Here is a 21,670-nt window from a genome sequence, read left to right on the forward strand (position 1 = left end):
CGCCACTGTAATTTATCGATTTCTTCGCTACGCCGATGCTGAAGTTCGACGGAGTCGATGAACACGTGTGCTGCGGCACGCGCCGCGGCTCCTTTGACTCTAATTCCCGGAAGACAACTCATAATACTATAACAAAACTTTTTTAATTTTAAAATTTTAAAACTGAATTTCTTTTTAACATATTGCTGATAATTTTCTGATTAAAATGAGACTAAACATGACATAATTTTACCGTTTTCTTCAATAACCGTGACGTGTCACAAAGTTAAGATTTCTAAGAGAATTTCATAATAGCATTTCGAAAAAGCCTACAGGCAGGACGTGCCGTAAACCGGGATAATCCGAAGGGTCATCCTGGTCGTGTACGCAACGGTACCGAAACCGTAGGAGGTTGACCTGGACGATTTCCCATAGCAAATTACCAATTTATTAATAATTAGCAATTAAACCATCTTTCTATGAATCTGCAAACCATTTTTTTCGTTATCGATGCTGAGTTTCGAGGAGCTCGTATCTAAACAGCTTCTCACTGTTCAACCATCCTTACTCCAAGGCCCCTTCAAATTCCAGAATTGATGGAAAAAATACAGTAAATTGTTCCGCCACACTTTCCGTCAAACGCGTAGAATTCTAAATGTCTCGAAATCGAAGCGATCTCAAAACCTACCGCATCGAAGTCGTCGCGATGCTTACAGTTCCTGTCGCGAATGCGTGTCCGATTGATTCACTTGCGGTCGCGACCTCGAAGCGATTTTCTATACTTACCGTCTCGAAATCGAGGGAATATTTGCACCTATCGTCTCGAAATCGAGTCAGTCTTTACATCTACTATCTCAAAATCGAAATTAATATCTATACTTTTCTCGAAATCGAAGCCATCTGAAAACCTACCGCGTCGAAGTCGTCGCGATGCTTACAGTTCCTGTCGCGATTGCGTGTCCGATTTGATTCAGTTTCTGTCGCCACCGTGTGGCCGATGGCGTGTAGAGAAGGCTACACTTGCTGTCGCTCGAATTACACAATACCATATATAGCATTGTCTTTAATACTTCTTTTTGACTTTAATACTTCTTTTATAATTACGAATCGGTTTTTTTAATGTTTTTTTTCGTAAATAAAATAAAATACTTGATTCGTATAATGAATAAATACGGTGTAAAATATGTCGTGTTTGGTATCATTTTAATTGGAAAAATCTGACCAATATATTAAACAAATTTTCATGTATAAAAAATTGGAAATAAGAAAGTTAAGTAATCGTTTTTATGCTAGCGTTACAATGTATGTATTCATAGTAATCTACGTCGGCATGCAGCGGCTGCCTCTCAGGTTACAATGTAGTTTCGTTCGCCTCGAGTCTCGTTCCATCTCTTTCTTTTATGAGATGTCCCCAAATACAAAGGCGAGCCGCGACGATCGATAATCATGTCTTCGGATTCAGTTCGTGACAACTTTCGATTCCTACTTGGCGACACTAACTGAATCATTACTGTACAAACATATTTATTTGTACATATACAAAGTGTGCAATTTTTATCACTACATTCTGATAACAGTACAAGTATTTTGTTTATCAATATACGCTCGAAAGATACGAAGGTCATCTTTATTCTTTTTAATGGAGTCATAATCTTTTGTGCACGGTTCGACGCACCTCGAAATTCTGTATTAAATGTACGAACGAACTTTAGTCGAAAAACTTTTGTAGGAAGATATTTGCATAGAATAATGCGTAAGAAGTTATATAATTCCATTAAAAAAAGAAATAATAGGCACTAGATTATGCACCCCTGGAAAAAGAAAAAGTTTCGTATGAAATATTTTTACAAATAACGAATAGTTCTGGAGATAATCGCATGTACTAATTAAAATGAAAAACCTTAATACGTATAAATGTCCAAAAAATTATTTAAATAAAAATCATTAGATTTGAAAACGTTTATGAAAAAGAAGAAAGTTAACTGCACAAATTTTTATGTATCTAAACGTAATATCTATTCATCTGATTTCAAACCTAGAATTTCATCTTTATGTACCTACAGTAGATTCAGAGTTAACAGGAAAAAATATAAATTACAAGACTGACAAGGGAAGATTTTAGGGATCAACCTGATTTTATATATCTTGATTTGTTTAACAAAATACATTTACAAAATAACGCTTTTTTATTAATATCTCATTTATCGTTTCCGAACTTTGGCCATTATTAAGCTCTAAGTCTTCGAACGTTTCCCTCACTATTGAATTAGCATGTTTGCATTCGTATGTATACATGTATTTCAAAAGCGACTCTCCTAGAAGTTCATACAAGACAAACCAAAAATAATACATATCTTTTATTATGTAGAGCCACAAATCTACACTGTTAATTAAAAACTATTGTTTTCAACTTAATTGGCATTACCCATAATTAGAGAAAAATTAAATTAACCAACAATATTTTTACACTTAGCTGAGTTAGCAAATAATAACAAAATCATAATATTTGTATCGATTCAATTAAAATTATACTTTAATTCAAAAACCTAGTATTAATTTTAAATTAAACTTCATTATATCAATTGTACTTCTTTACAGATTATTGCATGATTTTCAATTTTAAAATCAATCAATCTGTAAATCTACTGAATTTCACTAAATTTATTCAACCTATACAATTTTATAAAATATTCTTTTAATCAATCAAAGGAAGCATTGTGTGTTATTTGTTTTTTTATCACATTCCGTGTATTAAAAGGAATTATTGGGGGTACTTTTCATTTCGTGAAAATGTGTTCCCCTACAGTCCTGTATGTCGAAGTACATCATGGAGGCGAGTAGTGTGCAAATAAATGGAAATTTTGAAGTTTGCATTTTAAAGAAAGTTATTATTAATTCAAATTTTCCGTTTACTATAAAAAGGAGAAAGTCTCATTTTTTGTTTCCATTTCCTGTGTTATATCTTAGACATCCAGTTTATGTAAACCCGAACGTGATATAAACCCGCTGCGAATCGCAGTAGTTTTCATTTTGATATTTTTTAGTTTTCGAATTATGGAAGAAGTATGATCATTGTTAATATGAAATGTGCGCGCTTGTTCTAAATTTTGTATGACAACAGATACGATCGAGCTAAACTGCTCCGTTTTTGCTCAATCACGATAATAACGTTGTATATATCTGCATTTTTTATTATGCTGTACTTTCTTATGTGTGGTCTTCAATATAACTTTCTTAATTATAACGAATAAACAAATTTGTTATACGTAATTTGAGTGATATATTGTATGACCGGCATATAACAGTGGTTATTGTTTTCGTTCACTACTGCATAATTCTCAGAAACAGATTTTAACTATGATGTTCTTTTCCAAATTTCAAGCTTATTTGATAATACTATAAAATATGTGTAATTATTTAATGAAACATTGATTACCTTAAAGCTACGAGAATAAACAATCCTTGTGGGATAGTGAATATTCAGTACCATTAAAATTACACAAAATATTTTTTTCTGTTACAATTAAACAAAATATTTTAGAGCTACATTAATAGAGAGACACTCCGTATTTCAACATCAGTACTTAACTTGAATGTAACAAGATTTTCCATGAAAATTGAAGCAACACTAAAATATTTTAATGCTTAAAACTTTAAAATAAGCCCAAATAAAACGTCGTGTTTTAATATCTTTATTGTTATAATATAGATCAGGGCTCGGAATTAATCGGCACGCAAAGAAAGAATCGAGAGAACTACACTTCCTAATTCCTGTCGTGCGTTTCACTACGCGAAAGTACACACACGCGCGCGCGCACACACACACACATGTAAAGCAACAGGCACACACGCTCAAGATGTTCTGACCCGAAAAAGGCAACTACGGAAAACGAGATGCACGACGGATGTCAGGTGGCGAGCCTTCGAGATTCTCATGTTTCGTACTGGTTAATTCTGAACTGGAGATAATGCGACTGCTTATGTCCTAAAACAAATTGTAACTTACAAGAAGAGGTTACCAATGCTAACGTTTACTTTTTATGAGATTAGTACAGTAATAGAGACAGTAATTTAGTACAGTAATATAATGATACTTGGTTTGGGGGCAGACGACTTATAGTTTTTGAGATAGTTCATGATAGAGTTGTTACCGAGTGTCCAGGAAGTCACGCGGTATGAATCGGTGAAAGATTCGGATGTCATAGATCAAAACCGTACCGTTCCCAGTAGCGCGAGAAGAAGGGTAATCGTTAGAAATTATTTCCGAAGTTATCCACTATTTTTGATTAACTTATTGATTTATAGATTTAAAGATTCTTTTTTGAAAAATCATGTAAGAAATATGTTTTGTTTTTAATCAGTCTAAGGAACCAAGAAATTTTTATGTTTATTTCCTGAATACAAAATTTCATTGTTTATGATTTGTATATTATTTTTGTACTTTATTTAATTATTCGGGACTACCCATTTTTCCTTTATACCTTTCTTACTGATGGCATTTGAAAGGATAAAGCCTTTACTTTCAGATGAGAAAATTATTGGTCGATTTAACTTCTTATTACGGAAGTTAATGGGGATAAAGAAAATTTCCGTATGTCACACGACAACATCCGTGTAGGTGGCATACTATGTAACTATGTATTCACCTTCTCAGTAAGTGAGTTAACATTAATATCTGGATACCCTTTAAAATGTAACATGTAAGATCATTTTAAATTAACGGAATCATTTGAATTTTTCGAGATGTTAAACTAACTTTTTTACTCGACAATGAGTAAAAAATGTTTGTAGAAATTGTAATTACTTAAAGTAACAAAAATTTAAGCAGCGCGTTAAGTAGCCCTGGACAACTAACATACGCATATGCATGCTGAAAATTTCATTAAAATTAGTTAATGTTGCTATGGGCTAGAAACAATTAAAAATTGTGAAACGCATAATTTTTAAATTCTCGAAATTGTTACTTCTCTCAGTGCATGTAGTTCATACCAATGTGAAATAATTTCGCTAATATTTTTAGCATACATATAGATTATTATCAAGCTCTACGAAATGCATTATTTAAACTTTCATTATTAGTTCACGAAAAACATAATTGTCTCATTTTTTTTGTTATTTGAACCAATCGTAAACATTTTTCTATCAATTGTCTAGTAAACTAGCGAGTACGGCATCGCGAAGAGTTCAAGTCATTTGGTCCAATTTTTAAAATGTTGTGGTAATTAAAAGCTTCCGAATATTATCGGTACTCGTATAATAATTTTTGTTCGTTATTGTATGGTACGATGAACTTAAACGCCCAGTTACCATACATATAATAACCGAGAATTGATCATTAATTTGGAATTTCTGAAAACTAGGTCAACATCAAAAGGAACAAATCCTGAACTACTACCTGAAGGTCAAGGAAAGAGATCCAAAATAGATCTGCCTATCTCTATCTTAGATTGCTTTAATTAATAATTTCAGTGGAAAGGATAAGTTTCAAAAACTACTTTCGCGAGTGTCTAAGAGCTTTTAATTCCACTTGAACATGATTTCCTTATTATTTAAAATCTGACTTTGCAAAGTTGCATAATTATTGCTTAAGGATAAAAATAAAAATTGCTTAAGAAGCACGATATTGACAACTTTTTTCAACTATGATCCTTTTATTTACGAAAGTATTATAACGTGGTATCAATAACATAAAATCTTACGGAAATTTCGCTTAACATTTCGTACACCAAATTACTTTCTTCGAACACTACTGGATATAAAATAAAAAAATATTTAAATATTTTGTCCATAAAATGAAGGCACTCAATTTAACGTTTTGTAGATTTCCTGAACAATTACATTGACGAAATATTGCCGCAAAACTTTTATATGATGCAGCCTGTTCCGATTATCATAAATTATTGTATACATATAGCTACTGAATAATACAAAAAATGGTGGATTAGTTGTTTTATAGAAAAAATATACGTATTTTATGTCCAATTGTTGTTGCTTATGTACATATAAATGAAACCCCTTTTTTTCTAGGAATGTAGATTTCAGTGCATCTTTGAATACGGCGACTATTCTTCACGATCTGTATGTATATGCACGGGGGAGCTTATTAGTATTTCCATCGGGCAGGCGTCTATTATGTTTCGATGTTTGTATTCCCACTTTTATTCCGATCATCTCAGAGGTTCTCATACGTAATCGCAAGAACAATCAAGAGATCGTTCGAGTCAATTCATTATCGAAATTACAATAATTTGAGTACCTCAACATAATAAATGAGGTTCCTTTACGCCATCAGTTTTAAGCGCAATTAATACATAAGGACTTGAACTCGTTGGTGACAAAGGCTGGTTCTGCCAAATCTTCAGCCTCTTTCGCCGTAAATTGAGCGTCTCTGTCGGAACACCTGAATACTTAATAAATGGATAAAATTAACATTAATAACGACTGTCTGTGACCGATCCACATCTTAACAGACGACAAACGCATTCGACAGTCCTGCGAGGTATATGTCTTAGGAGAGTCTATCACAGGATAGATCAGTTCTTTTGAATTTGTACGATTACTTATATCTCTAGTGTGATTAATTATTTTATCAATTGTTAAATAAATCATTTGCCGATATGGACCTGGAGGAGTATACTATCGAGCCGCTGAGAAATGAGGTAAATTTAACATTTTTCAACCCCTCGTAGAGAGTTAGGAAGCTTAGTTTTCAATATTTAATAGAAGTTTCAATTTAAAACAAAGTTCGAAATAAATGGGTACCTTCCGTCGTTAAAACATATTTCTTCGAACTTGTACGTTTCATTCAACAAAACATCTGTTCCTATGAAGTTTTTACGCAAAGTATTTTTATCCCTCGGGAATATTTTCAATAAATGTTTTATATTAAAAATACGTTTATTTAAAAATCTCTCCATAAAGTAAATACAACACCGGATTATTACTCACTGGAGTTATTTAATAATGTAATATTATTTACAAATTAAACAAACGGAAATCAAACATAAGTGTTACAATTTTATTAGAGATATTGAATAAAGAAATCAATTTAATTTTACAAAGACCTTAATTATTTTTATACTCATTCGATATAAACTTTAGTACTATTGTCTAGTACTAGTGTTTACTAAATAGACACATATAACGTTAGTTCGCGTAACAGGGTCGCTATTAATGAACTAATGCTGCCTTATGAAGATATGTTTTATATTTTATCTTCTCTCAATAGTCTAAGAAATTATTTTTTAAACGAATTATTTTTAGTTTATAACCAGAGTAATCATTTCATATTATACTTATATTATTCATTAAATAGCGACACTTTTAGCAATGTTCGATAGTTTTATTTATATTAATATATTAAAATGTTTATCTTTTAATTTTATTAATTCCAGTTAAACCAAAACTTTTAGTCCTATGGATTTGTTAAATATCTGTTCAACTTAATTAGAGCGCATAATATGAGAACTCTTTCCAAAAAGTACGACACATAATAAATTTCCTTTACTCTTAAGAAAAAGTTCCGCAACTTTTCGAACTTAGACTCAAAAAATTCTTATCCAATTTTTCACTAAAAATGTTATAAATCGGTAACGATCAAACGATGTTTCATTAAAAATGGATGGCTATTTCTCGAATCAAATAAAGGGGGAATCATATTTTTTAGTCGGACAATGTTAGCAATAATGAAGATTGTGAACATTCGCCGGTATTATTAGATCTGGACAAAAACTCTAAACTGCAACAACAAGAAATACTGCATCAGAAAGAAAGTTCTTCGACCAAGTTATCACCGATGAACCACTACTTGCAGAGTCAATTAATCGGAAATGAATCAGGTATTCAGAAATATACATTCTCGGACAAAAATATAACTCAGTGTAAGAATAATTTCTATTCATTGAATAATATAAATTAAATTTTGTTGAGACACATTTATTCAAATGGTTTTTATGAAAACATTCTGATAAAAAAAAAGTATAGCCTTACAGTTGATTTAGTTTCGCATAAAGAAATGCTAAGTATTGCAAATAATTGAATGCAAATGATAGCCCATTTGTTATGAAATAGGTGGTGGAAATATGTACAGTCAGTCCCGTAAGTATTCGTACCCTCATTGGTTATAAGAGAAATTTGTTGAAATCAAGGGACGTATGTAAGTTTTTGCAATAAACTTTTTATTATAAATGAACACATGTATAAAGTTTATTTATATCAAATTATAACAAAACTGATTAACTAATAACAAAAATATATTGATTTTACTCCTCGTAGTACGTCCACAAAAGTATTCGTACCAATGTAGATTTTGTCAAAAAATCACATATTAGAGTAGCTTTTTTACTTTATATTAATTTTCTAGTATTTAGTTCAATACTATTCCAAACTTCAACAATTTCGTTTTTTAGCATTTGTTTATTGAAAATTTCATGCTCGTTTAGTCTTTTGTCTATTTCTGCCCATAAATTTTCTATAGGATTTATATCTGGACTCTGAGGAGATGTATGTAAAAAATGGGGAACGTGGTGTTATGCCGTGAGAAGAAGGAAAAGGATCTCTCGAGACTCCATAGTCTTCCACGCTGGACGGTTAGAGTTTTTAATCGGAATAAGCCACAAACGAGGTTTTACAAAGAATTTTATTATAAGGTGAAGATCACGCGGAACTACATACTGTCAAAATGAGCCACGAGCATGGCGAAGCATGCACTTTTATACCCTCGCATAATAGAAGTCACCGGACTTTGGTTACCTAGACCCGATGCAGTTTCCAGGCTGAAAGGGGGCATGACCCATGCTTTTGGTGACACAGTATTTTGGCAAAAGTGACACACAGGTCAGCCTAATCGGTGGCTCAGGATAAATGTTTGGGGTACTGCATAACAGTGGTAAAGTATCCACTCACGAACAATCTGAGCAGTATGCTACATATCGTTGTCGTGTTGAAAATAGTAGACATCTTCCAGACCAAGCTTAATCGCACTTGAGTGCAGATTTTCTTCGAGTATATTTTTATACTTTATCTTATCCAAAATTCCATCGATACAGACAAGTTTGCCCACTCCGGATGCCGCCATACAGCTCCACACCATCGCGGAGCCTCCGCCGTGCATTACAGTTGGCTGTACATTTTTTAATTCTAGTTCTGTATTAGGCTTTCTCCAAACTTTTTCTCTTCTGTCACAGCCAAAAATATTAAATAAGATAATAAAAAGTTTATTGCAAAATTTTACATGTATCCCTTGATTTCAACAGATTTCTCTTATAAGCAATGAGGGTACGAATACTTATGGGACTGACTGTAAGTGAAACAGTCGTGGTTAATGTTTAAAACTAAACCTTTTGAGCCGATCAGAATGATCGGTTTCACATTGTTTGTTTAAATTAATGCTGTAAAAATGCTGAAATTATAAAGATTCTTTCATAGAAAAGAATTAAATACATTTCTTAATTCAAACATATATCATGATAACAATCATAGAAAAGATTTAAATAAATACAGTTTTTTCCTCATTATAAAGCAATACACGTTAATTATTTTTAGGACTCGATAGGCTTTTTAGTACTTCCTGGCATTCGGTTTGGATTTAATTACCACAATCGTTTTTCTCAGCAATAACTTATTAGATATTGTAATAGTACCCTGTACTACGCTATAATACGTTATTTGAAATCATTGATATTTTCAAATTATCTTTTATTTTGGTACACGATTCCGGCTAGGAAGTTCCATCAAATTTACATAACTTTAAGTTTCGGAGATCTTGCTAGACACTCCAAAACTTGCATTTTTTAATTAGAAAAGTATGTTTGTACTATTTGGACGGTTCAGTGAACTATATTTTTGTACGAGAGGGTACTGTATAACAAATATGAAAACCCTATTTAGACGATTCGAATATTTGATTGCAGAAGATTCAAGCTTACCACGACAGCAAGCGGCAAGGAGAGGATGGCAGCATATAAATTTCGAAGATCGCCAACAAAACGGCAATCGTGTGTTTGTGATAAGAGTGCCCGAACCAGAAGTGATTAATAGTCATCCGCACTTGGAAATCCTTCACGAAACGAACATTAAATCGGTGCATCGTGAATCGTCGCAAACCGAAAAGGGTGGGATTCAAGCATTCCTTAGAAGAAGAACGCGAAACTATACAAATGAAATATCGTTCCATTCAAATCTTAATCTAGTCGGTGCTTCGTTTTCAGATTACAAAAAATCTGCTTGCGACCGGGAACGAACAAGGATGAGAGACATGAATCGCGCGTTCGAACTTTTACGATCGAAATTACCAATCTGTAAACCACCCGGAAAGAAACTGTCGAAAATAGAGTCGCTTAGGCACGCCATAACTTATATCAGACATCTGCAGAGCCTTTTGGAACCACAGTACAATTATGTTCCCAACGTGCCTGAAAGGAGTTATTATTCTGCTGGTACACCCGTTACAACTACTGCATCTTTCGATGTACAACACCCAACTCGATGGGAATCATTTGCGTATTATCGTTACGATTATTATACTCCGTTTGCAACTTCGTCCCCATCAGTTTTACCTTCCCCTATACATCCCCGGATAACGTTGGAACTAGACGAACGACAGATTACGCAAGATCCGCGACATTAATACTCTTCCTCCAAGAATCGCCATGATTCATAACATTTGCAAATTTGTGAAATGTAGAAATACGTTTTCTTAGAAGATGCTTTGGATACGGCGATTGAAATTTTTCTATTAATACGGGCTTTATAATATCAGAACCGCACATACAAATTTTGGAGCCTGGATCAAGCTTGATCCTTACAAAAGCACATATACTTAGTATTAAAAATATATAACTGTAGCTGTAGCTAAATGTGACAGTTATGTTCATTTATTGTTTATCAAATGTGGAAGTAATTAATACTAAATGCACTGGTGCAAATGTTCCGGTTGCTTGATGTTAAGTGCGATTCTGTATAATATAATCTATAAAAATAGGAATTTTCAAAGAAATCTGGAGTATACTTACCACTCTCTACAATCGTTTTACGTTACATATACATGAATTACACTTAATTTTATTTTCAAGGTTTTCGAAACTATTCATAGTTACAGTATTGAAATGAGATGTTGAAAATTTTGCCGAGTCTAGATTTTTAACGTCCCACGAAATATGAATTTTTCGACGAATATATCGGTTTTATTTTACATTGATTTAAATAAACGCTTTCCAATGATGATTGTAATTGTAAAGCACATTTGTGCGGTACAATGAATGTGTTAATTTTCGTATATATTATTTGCATTATAACATGCAATTAATTCTAATAAAAATCATTTTTATGTACGAATTATTGATTTTGAATTCCCCAACAGACACTTAAAGAAACTTGGCGGATCTTATTTTATTTATTATCATTAATGAATTCTATTTTTAAAAGACGCATAAAGAAATATATTACTTAAATGTAAAGTCATTTTATTTTATAAAATATTTATCATAAATAGTGTAAATAGAGGACGAATACATACAATATATCACGATTACACTGTATGAATTATACATAAATTCTTTAATAACCTAATATACATGATTTATCATAGGTTCATAATTCATCACATAAATAACAACTTTTTACATAAATTATTTTTATATACAATTCCTTAATTAAAAATAAATCATTTTAATGAATCATAATTAAATTGTTTATTTATATGAACAATGTAAATAAACTATATTTAATTACTAATCATAGTTACAGTGTAAATATAAAGGAATTTACTAAGAAAACAATTCTTCTTCTGAGTCCGATTCTTCAAACTTCAAACTACTTATTGATTTTCTAGACCCAGAAGTACAAACTTGGTCAATTTGTGTAATTTCATTTATTCCTTTCATAAAATTTTGTTTTCCTCTTGTGCACTCTTTACTAGTAGATGGTTCTGGACTACTACATTCATTCGTCATACATTGTTTGCTTGTAGTATGCTTGCTTTGTTTACTGTTCTGCATTGATACGAAATCCTCATTATCAGTAGATTTTCTTTTCTTATATTTTTTCATGTTTTCTTCATCTGACTCTTCATCCTCGTCAGTGGAAGCATCAAAAACCGAATCTTTAGTGTTTTGTTCCTGTTTAATACCACATTTCATTTCATGCATCTTTTTTTTCTTGGAATTCAAAAGTAATAGAAAATTTTTATACAAATTCAATTCCATAACAGACTTAGTTGTTAGCATTATATCTATATCTGACTTTAATTTCGCATTTTCTTCTAGCAATTCTTTATTTTTTTGTTCTATATTGCTTAATTTCTCCTGAATACCTCCATAAAACTGCAGAGATTGTTTGAAACATTCTGAGATCATTTTAATATTAGAAACTGGATTTAAATCAATTCTTCCAAGAATCCATAAATTATTTTTCCATTGTAGAGCTGTATTATCAATAAGAAATTGAATTTCTTTACTTTTTCCACTAAATATTTCCTTTGTTTCTTGCACATATCCTTCAAATGATTTAGATAATTGATCACAAAAATATTCTATATCTTTGGTATCCATCTGTAATGTAAAATTATTTAAAGTAAAAATATACTGAAAATATAAACATTTTGATCATAAAAATGTGGACAGACCTTACCATTTAATGGTACTATTGATGGTTCTAATAATATCACTTCGAAATGCGAATTAAGCCATTTTATGTAAAGAGTATAATATTTTTGATCCGTTTGATTAAAAATTTCATATGTATTTATATTTGTCATTGTTGAAATATTTTTTATAAAATATAAGAAAAATGTAAGGTTCGAAACCTATAAAGTAATCTTATATTCACACCGTAAAAACATATAACATATTAAAACACTGATTATTTACTACGTCAATATAGTCAACATCCTTTGCAAATAATTTACTGTTTTCTTTTTCTTAAACATTTGTTAGGTTAAATCAGGGGGAAACAATTGTTGATTTTTTTAGACAGCGATTTAACTGCCATTTATAGTAAGTACAAATTTTATACGAACTAAAATACAATATCGTGATTTAGGTGTGATAATTCAACTTCTGGTTTCTAGAGCTCGAATATTTAAGTCGATCTTTTTAAAATTGTCATTAACAAACTTAAAAACTGTTATACATAACATCATTTTAGAAAATTAAACAGAAATGAATTAAGTGGTATTTATTTTTTATTAGTTGTCGCGGTTACACTTCACATTGGCATTACACTTTTTGTGTTACAGAAGCAAACTGTCAATCAACGCTTGCGTATATTATAAAAGTGTTTTAGTTGTTTGATGCTTTCGCTCAGGTGCTAAGAATCACTCACAATCACTAAAGATGTATTATATTCTACAAATGCCAATAAGACGAAAATTCAAATATGAAATGTAACTTTAAGGTCATATGTACATAGTTGTATATTTTATAGTTTATGTACTTTTTCATCCAATCGCAATGACTTAGAATAAGTAGAGAGATAATGAGAAAGACTTTTCATGAAAGCCTGTAGGTTAAGTTAGTTGTACTCTAGCATTAAGACAAAGCGTCGTCGACGTGGGTGGACAAAGATTAAAAAACTCTCATTCAACTTCCGTCCACTGATCCACGCAGAATAAAGTCGATTCCACAGTTCGTCCTCGTGTCGTTATTTTGAACGAGTTTGTGTATTCCCACACAAGTTTGTAGCGACTACTTCCGCTATTCATCAACAGAGGGATTCCTTTCCCGAAAGCTGTGGAGGTCCGCTAAAGTCACTATATATATAGGTGAGGTCGCGTATTAAATGCTTGTGATCACTCGAGTGGGTTCTCTATGTTTTATTAACCAATGTATAAATATTAACGAATGTAGATATATTAACTCATGACGACGCGCCACGGTTCCGCACCACGTGGTGGAATTATACTTAGGTTTTTGAATCGGGAGGCACACGTGTTTCTCCGACGGAAGACAATGTAGAAGTAGGAAGAAAGAAAGGAAGGAAGGAAGGAAGGAACAAAGGGAAACGGTCAGAAACAAGTTCGAAACGGTACGCGCGAACTATGCACCATGAAGTATGTAAACTCGCCTCGACAACCCGCGCTGCGGCGGTCGAGTGCGGAACTACGCATCCGCCACATACGCAAACACCAGCATGCCATCTAGAGGAATGGCTCGCCAGTTCTATAGTCCCTATACAACGAAATATTGAACCCTTTTGTCACGTTCGTTTCATACTCCGCGTGCACGAGTTCAGTTTATGCTCACTCCTTTATGTTTAGATTGTTTAGGTTCATGGGTTTATCACAGTAAAATACCGGAATCAAGATTTTTGTATTTACTTATTAATATAATGAACAATTTTGCAAAATTAATCGGCGATTACATATTATATGAAATTTTGGCATTAATATGGCTACTTCACCTGTGGAACATTTATTTACACTTTCGTCAGGTAAATCATCTTTAACCTATATTTTTAATATATTTTATTAATATATAGCGTTAAATATACAATATCTTTTGTAAACTTGAAGATATAATTTAATTTTGTGTAATAATTGTTTTGTATGAGGAATTTAATGAACAATTTAATGTTTAAATATATTACTTCTAAGCATATTACTATTCTATAATTATTCTATTAATATTATGAATATTATTTTAATTGACTATTACAATCTCACTAATTCTAAACAACTATTAATTGAAAATGATTTATTTTGTATCTTATTTGGTTGAGATAAAAAAGTATTATCATACAATAAATAAAAATGTTGTTTTTTATTTGCAAATTAAAATTATATTAAAATTAATATGATATTTAAATTTATATCATTTTTATACTTACATAATTTATAATATAATTTTTTGTAACATTATAATGTAAACTTCATTAAATTAATTGTCTTCAGCGAAATTTGGTAAAAAGGTTGGTTGAAATACCTCCGTCTGTTGAGAGTCTTATGTCAAAAGATGTCTACGATAAAGCACGCCTGTATCATTTGGATAGATTGAATTTTAGTGATTTTTCAAGCATTTATATGCATTTATTTACTACGGTAAGTATATTTATTTAATTTTTATAATATATACACAGTATAAAATAACATTGCAATCAGGTACTTGAAACTGATATGATTTTGATACCAGTAGTGCACTAATAAGGCTGTACGAAAACGGATATAATACTGAAATTATTGTTATACCAAAGTGTATACATTTTTTTTCAATAAGATACAAACAAAGCAATCGATTTTTAGCAATATGTTTATAAGTTTTATTAATTTCATTATATATTGTTATATAATAAAATGTAATGTCATATTCTACTCTATTTGAAACATAGTACATATGTATATTATCATAAACATGCTGGCAATTACTCTGACTTTGATGTTGTAGCAATTATGGTCTGCATGCCAGTTCTAAATCTATATTTAAAAATATTTTAGAAATCATAATGAAATTTTGAAATAAAGAAAAATTATTGATAGATATATTGGTATAATGTAATGATATGGTGTAATACTGGTATTTTCATATATTGTTTTCTGTAAGAGTTTTAAAGAAGCAACTCAGTAGAAGACCCTGATTGGAATGTGGAATAAAAAATTGGGAATAATATATAACTGTATTCATCTGTAGGGTTTCCTATTAATGTTTGGCTATTATTATTTTTGGCAATGGAGCATTGATTTAGGAAATTACTTTGGTCTGACTCGAGATAATGAAATTTTAATAAGTGGTATTTGTATGTTCCTCATATGTGTGGGTTGTACCATTATCAGTTTACCATTGGTAGCATATGATAAGTTTGTCATAGAACAAAAACATGGGTTTAACAAAGAGGTAAGAAATTAAAGATTTTTTTATCATTTAAACAAAATTTATAAGTGGTCTGTTATCTAAGTTTTTATTGTATTTATTGCTTTCAGACACCATTGTTTTTTATCAAAGATCAGTTTCTTAAGTTTCTTGTAGTACAAATTATTGCCACACCTCTTTTATGTGCTGTAATATTGATTGTACAAAATGGAGGAGATTATTTCTACCTTTATGTTTGGATTTTCTCAATCATTGTTACACTTTTCATGATGATTCTTTATCCAGAAGTTATTGCACCAATCTTTGATAAATATACGCCTCTTCCTGATGGAGAATTGAAGACTAAGGTTGAAGCACTGGCATCCTCAGTAGAATTTCCACTTTATAAGTTACTTATTGTTGAAGGATCTAAAAGATCTTCACATAGTAATGCATATTTATATGGCTTCCATAAGCAGAAGAGAATTGTATTATTTGATACTTTAGTAAAAGAATATTATAAACTAGGAGAAGGTGAAACAGAAGCAAAAGGATGTGAAACAGATGAAGTGTTAGCAGTATTAGCACATGAATTAGGACATTGGAAATACAGCCATACACTAAAAGGATTTATGCTTGCTCAGGTAAGCTGTGCATTTATTTTAATTTTTTAGTTTGATATCTTATATTTATCTTGTAATTTCACAGGTGAGCTGTCTGGCAAAAGTGCTTGTGTATGCCAAACTTCTAGATTATGAACCAATGTATGTGGCTTTCGGATTTTCAGACTCGAAACCAACTTTCATAGGGCTTATAATCATCAGTATGTACATTTTAATACCATTTACCACAGTAAGTTCACATTTTTTCTTCATTATTGTGTAATACTTTTAATTCTTCTACAATGAAATTACGTTTAATAATATCATGTTTCAGTTAATAGAATTTATAGCAGGAGTAATAGGAAGAAAATTCGAGTTTGAAGCAGATAGATTTGCAACAATTTTGGGACATGGAGACGCATTAAAAAGATCATTAATTAAATTACAAAAGGATAATCTTGGTTATCCTCTTTTTGATAAATTATATTCCTGTTGGTTGCATAGTCATCCTCCATTACTGGAAAGACTGGAAGCTATTGATAAAGAAGATTAATCATAAGATTAATTCTTTGTAAGATTAATCACATCATATTGTACAATTTTTTAAACAAGTAAATCCAATATTGATGTCATTTGATAGATTCATTAAAAATTAGGTTTTCAATAATGCAGATTTACTTTTTAAAATACTCTAGCTTCACAAATTATAATGTACTTATTATAGAAACAATTTCAATTGACATCTTTGATTTAAAATCATAAAGATTCTACTGAATAGTTACTTTAATATATTGTATAGAATTAAATTGGTAACGTATCTAAAGTAAATAATCACTATAGACGTCATAAAATGTGGAATGTACGAACTATAATAGGAACTTTATAAAATTTTAAATCAGATATATGTATGTCAATATGTAAAAGTGTGCAGTACTGTTCCTAAATGTTAACAAAGCAAAAATTATGATTAACCTTTTCCTCTTACGAATAATTTGTGACATATTTAAAGTAAACACAAAATGTTTAAGATATTTGTGCATATATAACTATGAAGTTCTTTTTTATATATTAAAGGATCTTGTGATATTCCATCTCTCCATCCTTTGTTACTACTATATAATCCTTAATTACAAAAATTAAAACTGTATAAACAATATTAAACTAATGAAATTTGTATTCGAAATAGATATTTCATTAGTTGAGAAAATATTCATGGAGAGGAAGGAAATTGATAAAAATTCAATTTCAAAAATAAAGTCACGGACTTGGTTCGTACGCTATGTCTGATTGACTTTGATTATTAAAAACTGTGAATCTGAAGAGCAATGCTTTTACAATTTACCTTTTCTACATTGTCACAAGAAGAATATACGGGGTGTCTAAGAATTGGTGGAAAAACTGAAAAGGAGGTGATACTGCATGAAAAAATAAATTGAAACTGTAGCGGGATATCGGGGGTAGTGGTTGAATGAATGGATATAGGACACAGGATACATGGTTTACTGAGGACGAAAGAAGATATATCCTAATTAGCAGGTTACAGGGTGATACAGGTTTATATTTTGATCAATTTCCTTGCTAACTTCTATGGCGAGCAACGAAAGTAACTTTGATCAAATGGAACATCTACTACTATCAGGCGGCCGGCCTTCATGGCCGTCCTCTCCCAATAGATCTAAGCTACTGTGCAAGGCTATCGTATCCCTATGCCCGGATGGCGGCCGGCCTTCCTCGCCGTATTCTCCACCGTCATGGTCACCGAAGAACCTCTACAGATCTCTAAAGCGGGCGGCCGGCCTCCATGGTCGTCCTCTCCCTGACTACTCTGCAAGGCTATCGTATCTCTATGTACGGATGGCGGCCGGCCTTCCTCGCCGTCCTCTCCACCGTCATGGTCACCGAAGAACCTATGCAGTTCCCTACAGCGGGCGGCCGGCCTTCACCGCCGTCCTCTCCCTGACTACCCTGTGAGCGGTCGTGGCTTACCTCGTCCTCTCTCACAGGTGTAGCCCCGAATCTGAGCAAGGTCCCTCTATATATACTACCTCGTTGCTAGCCATGAGCCGTTAATAACAATTTGGTAACTAAGGAGTTTGCCGCGTTTCGATGCTTCTAGAAAGTTCGATCGTGGTCAACGGAATTATCGATCGGTCCACAAATAGCCTCAATGATGATAGTTTTTTGCCTTCTTCTCCTTTCGCCTCGTTACAAAATTAAATAATAATACTTTTTATTTGAGGTTTTGTTATCGGGAATATCGATATTGAATGTTCAGCTAGTACTTGTACACGTAACTATGATTTAGAATTTAAGATCGACTTGAAATGTCTGGATAGAAATCTCGTCCACCCAAAAAAAATTTGCGATTATTATAGGATAAAACCTTTAAAGATGGATAAGTTTAGACTCAATTAATTCCTCAACTTGGATTCGAAAACGGAGGACTTAGAAAAACCTGACACAATTCTTCGAGCATTGCAGCTAGCCTTTATAGTTGCTGATATCTCACGCAAGGGAAAGGATAGAACGAAATTTGGGGCAATCGGGAAACTTAGGAGGCAGCGATCAGCATGCCGGTATACATTGATATGAATACATACATAATGCTAGATCAAAAATAATGGCTCAACTTTTTTATTTATAATTTTTTATATATGAAAATTTGTTTAATATATTGGTCAGTTTCTTTGAATTAATATGAGACCAAAGACGATGTTAGGGCGAGAGATTTAGAAATGACTTTATGGTATGGCTGGCCATCTGTGAGTTTTTCAGCAATTCGTTTTAAATGCGTTTAGGATTATTACAGTCGTTAGCGGGCCGGTCCGCAGCCAACATGTGGCACATAAAGTAAATAGATTTCAGGATGATGAAGGTAATGCCATCATTTAGTCTCACAGATCCAAGAAGCCTCGCCATAAAGTCCCAAGACTAAGGAAAAGGGACTCGGCCGTCAGGTATCGGCATCAGCGATCCTGGCTAGCTGAACTTTCAAAATATTGCCAAAAACATTCGTCCACCCCCGAGTGCACGCGGCCCGCCTAGTCATCCCCACCACAGACAATGTGCTTCAGGGGTTGCAAATTAGAATAGATTCAAACACAGAAAGGTACAGACCTTGAGGAGAGTAGATTCAGAATTTAGACAGAATAGAACAAACAGTCAGACAGTATAGATACATGGAGCAGACAGAGCAGATCAGAGTAGACAGTACAGTACAGAGAACAGAGATAGACAGAATACGTAACAGTTAGGTTACGTGTTACAATAAGAACAGTCATTTTAGTCCCACACACAGTGGGTGGTCCTTCGAGTGTAGTAGTAGGCACCAAGTGCAATATTCAGAGGATTCTGTCATATATCTGACGACTCCTTAACAGACGACATGCCTTAGGCTATATTTATTCATTATACGTATAGCAAGCAACTTATTTTATTTCATTACAGAAATAATAATTATAACAAAAAAAGACATTAAAAAAAAATTCTTAACTATATATGAAATATTAAAAGCAACGTTAAAGAAGGTACAGTGGGTCAAAAAAGTATTGGCACAACTAGTTTTCTTTGAATATCTTTAAACTATAAAGTAATTATTAACATTAACTATGTTTATTAGTGTCTTTTGACGCACATAAATAGTACGTTTACTGAGAAGTCTCAGTTATTTGTTATGTTATATATATATTAAAAATGATAAAACTATAAAATGATTGTTGAATATATGTGTAATCGTTTCTCTAGATTGTTCTGTATGGCTCTGCTTCAGCCGACGATCAAACTCTTTCTGCCCTGGTTCCAATTCCTTCTCGCCCTATGTGTTTAGGTTAGCGTCTCCCCCATTGCCAACGCTTATCTCCAAACCTAAACATCCTTCGTTCTTTGGAAATTGGGTCGATGAACTCCGTGCTTCGTTACACTTATAAGGAAATAAAGTCAAGAAAACGAAAAATCCAGAGACAAAAAAGTATTGGCACACGTACGATTTTGCTATAAGGGTAAATGTTGCGCAACTGTAGAAGTGTAGAAATAAACTTATTTAATATTTGGTATGCATGCCTTTAGACTTAATTACGGCCTGTAATCGATTAGGTATCGATTCGATAAGTTTTTGCGTAATTTACGATGAAATGTTAGACCACTCTTCTAAAAGCGTCGCTTTTAGATCATTTTTATTTTTAACTTTACTTTTTCGAACTTCTAAATCTAAAATATGCTAAAGATTTTCTATCGGGTTAATATCTCGCGATTGAGGCGGTGTAGGGAATTCTTTTGGTACTGTTGGATGCCAGCCTGGTATGACACATAGTTATACATTCATGTTCATTTTTGCGACAGTCATACCGACGATAGTCATCCGTTCTCTAAATATTTTCTATTTTTCCTCTGTTTCTATCTTATCTCCAGCCGCTCAAAACTCTCACCTCCTACTGACTCATTCCTGCACCTTGATCTCCGAGTCATCCATACCCCTTGAACTCCGAATCATACTCGCCCTATCTCATCCCCACTTCTCTTAGTTTTTCCTTTTAAAAGGGACTAAGTCGACCCTGTAGAGGGACATTTTGGTCAAATCATGCCACGACAACATAATAAAACACTTTGTCGAAAACACGCTTCACCAGAATCTCTTCCCAAGCCCTGCTGCCTCCAACCTCCCAAACACACAAACCCCCTACATACCCCTTCTCAGCATACACAAAGCAATCAATTCCCTAAAAGACAGCAAAGCTCCAGGCCTAGACCGCATCACCCCCCCCCCCCCCTCTGCTAAAACAAGCCGCACCCAAAATCCTGCTACAGCTACATCACATATTCAATCACGCAGTCAAAATGTGCTACTTCCCTGACAACTGGAAAATAGCTAAGGTCGTACCCATCCCCAAACCAGGAAAAAATAGGAAGCTGGCGGAAAACTACCGCCCCATTAGCCTCCTACCTCTCATTGGCAAAATCTTTGAAAAATGCATCCATTACTGGCTCACCAACTTTCTCAAGACCAACAACTCCATTATCAACCAACAATTCGGCTTCAGAGCGCGACACTCCACCACCCACCAGCTAGTCCGGATATCACAACTCCTAACACACGAACGCAACACAAACCGCTCCTCAGCCATGATCCTACTTGACCTCACCAAGGCGTTTGACACCGTCTGGACAGACGCACTCCTATTCAAAATTCACCAACTCGGACTCCCAACCTCATTCTGCAAACTAATAAGCTCCTACCTCAGCAACAGAAAAATCATGGTAGCCATCTCCGGATCCCAATCCGAAAAACTAAACATCCTCGCAGGGGTCCCACAA

At 33.0% G+C, this 21,670-nt stretch overlaps 3 protein-coding genes across 5 annotated transcripts; 2 read left to right on the forward strand and 1 right to left on the reverse strand.

Moving 5' to 3' along the window:
• The first annotated feature begins 6,596 nt into the window (after positions 1-6,596).
• On the forward strand, positions 6,597-10,606 carry Sage (salivary gland-expressed bHLH). Its single transcript, XM_078183576.1, has 4 exons — positions 6,597-6,638; positions 7,646-7,817; positions 9,891-10,091; positions 10,188-10,606. The coding sequence occupies exons 1-4, from the start codon at positions 6,597-6,599 to the stop codon at positions 10,604-10,606; spliced, it is 834 nt and encodes a 277-aa protein (XP_078039702.1).
• Positions 10,607-11,436: 830 nt separating this feature from the next.
• Positions 11,437-13,657, reverse strand: LOC144470836 (uncharacterized). Of its 3 annotated transcripts, XM_078182391.1 has the most exons (3): positions 13,411-13,657; positions 12,602-13,322; positions 11,437-12,527 (listed from the first exon to the last, which is right to left on the reverse strand). In XM_078182391.1, the coding sequence occupies exons 2-3, from the start codon at positions 12,731-12,733 to the stop codon at positions 11,745-11,747; spliced, it is 915 nt and encodes a 304-aa protein (XP_078038517.1). In that variant the 5' UTR covers positions 12,734-13,322; positions 13,411-13,657; the 3' UTR covers positions 11,437-11,744. The 3 variants fall into 3 exon arrangements, with proteins under 3 accessions (XP_078038517.1, XP_078038516.1, XP_078038518.1); XM_078182390.1 differs by having other exon boundaries at positions 12,602-13,657; XM_078182392.1 differs by lacking the exon at positions 13,411-13,657 and having other exon boundaries at positions 12,607-12,747.
• Positions 13,658-14,163: 506 nt separating this feature from the next.
• Positions 14,164-17,446, forward strand: LOC144471494 (CAAX prenyl protease 1 homolog). The gene is made up of 6 exons (XM_078183589.1): positions 14,164-14,406; positions 14,867-15,013; positions 15,600-15,803; positions 15,890-16,402; positions 16,467-16,610; positions 16,695-17,446. The coding sequence occupies exons 1-6, from the start codon at positions 14,212-14,214 to the stop codon at positions 16,911-16,913; spliced, it is 1,422 nt and encodes a 473-aa protein (XP_078039715.1). The 5' UTR covers positions 14,164-14,211; the 3' UTR covers positions 16,914-17,446.
• Positions 17,447-21,670: the final 4,224 nt, after the last annotated feature.

Source organism: Augochlora pura, chromosome 6 (assembly GCF_028453695.1).
Source record: "Augochlora pura isolate Apur16 chromosome 6, APUR_v2.2.1, whole genome shotgun sequence".
NCBI lineage: Eukaryota > Metazoa > Arthropoda > Insecta > Hymenoptera > Halictidae > Augochlora > Augochlora pura.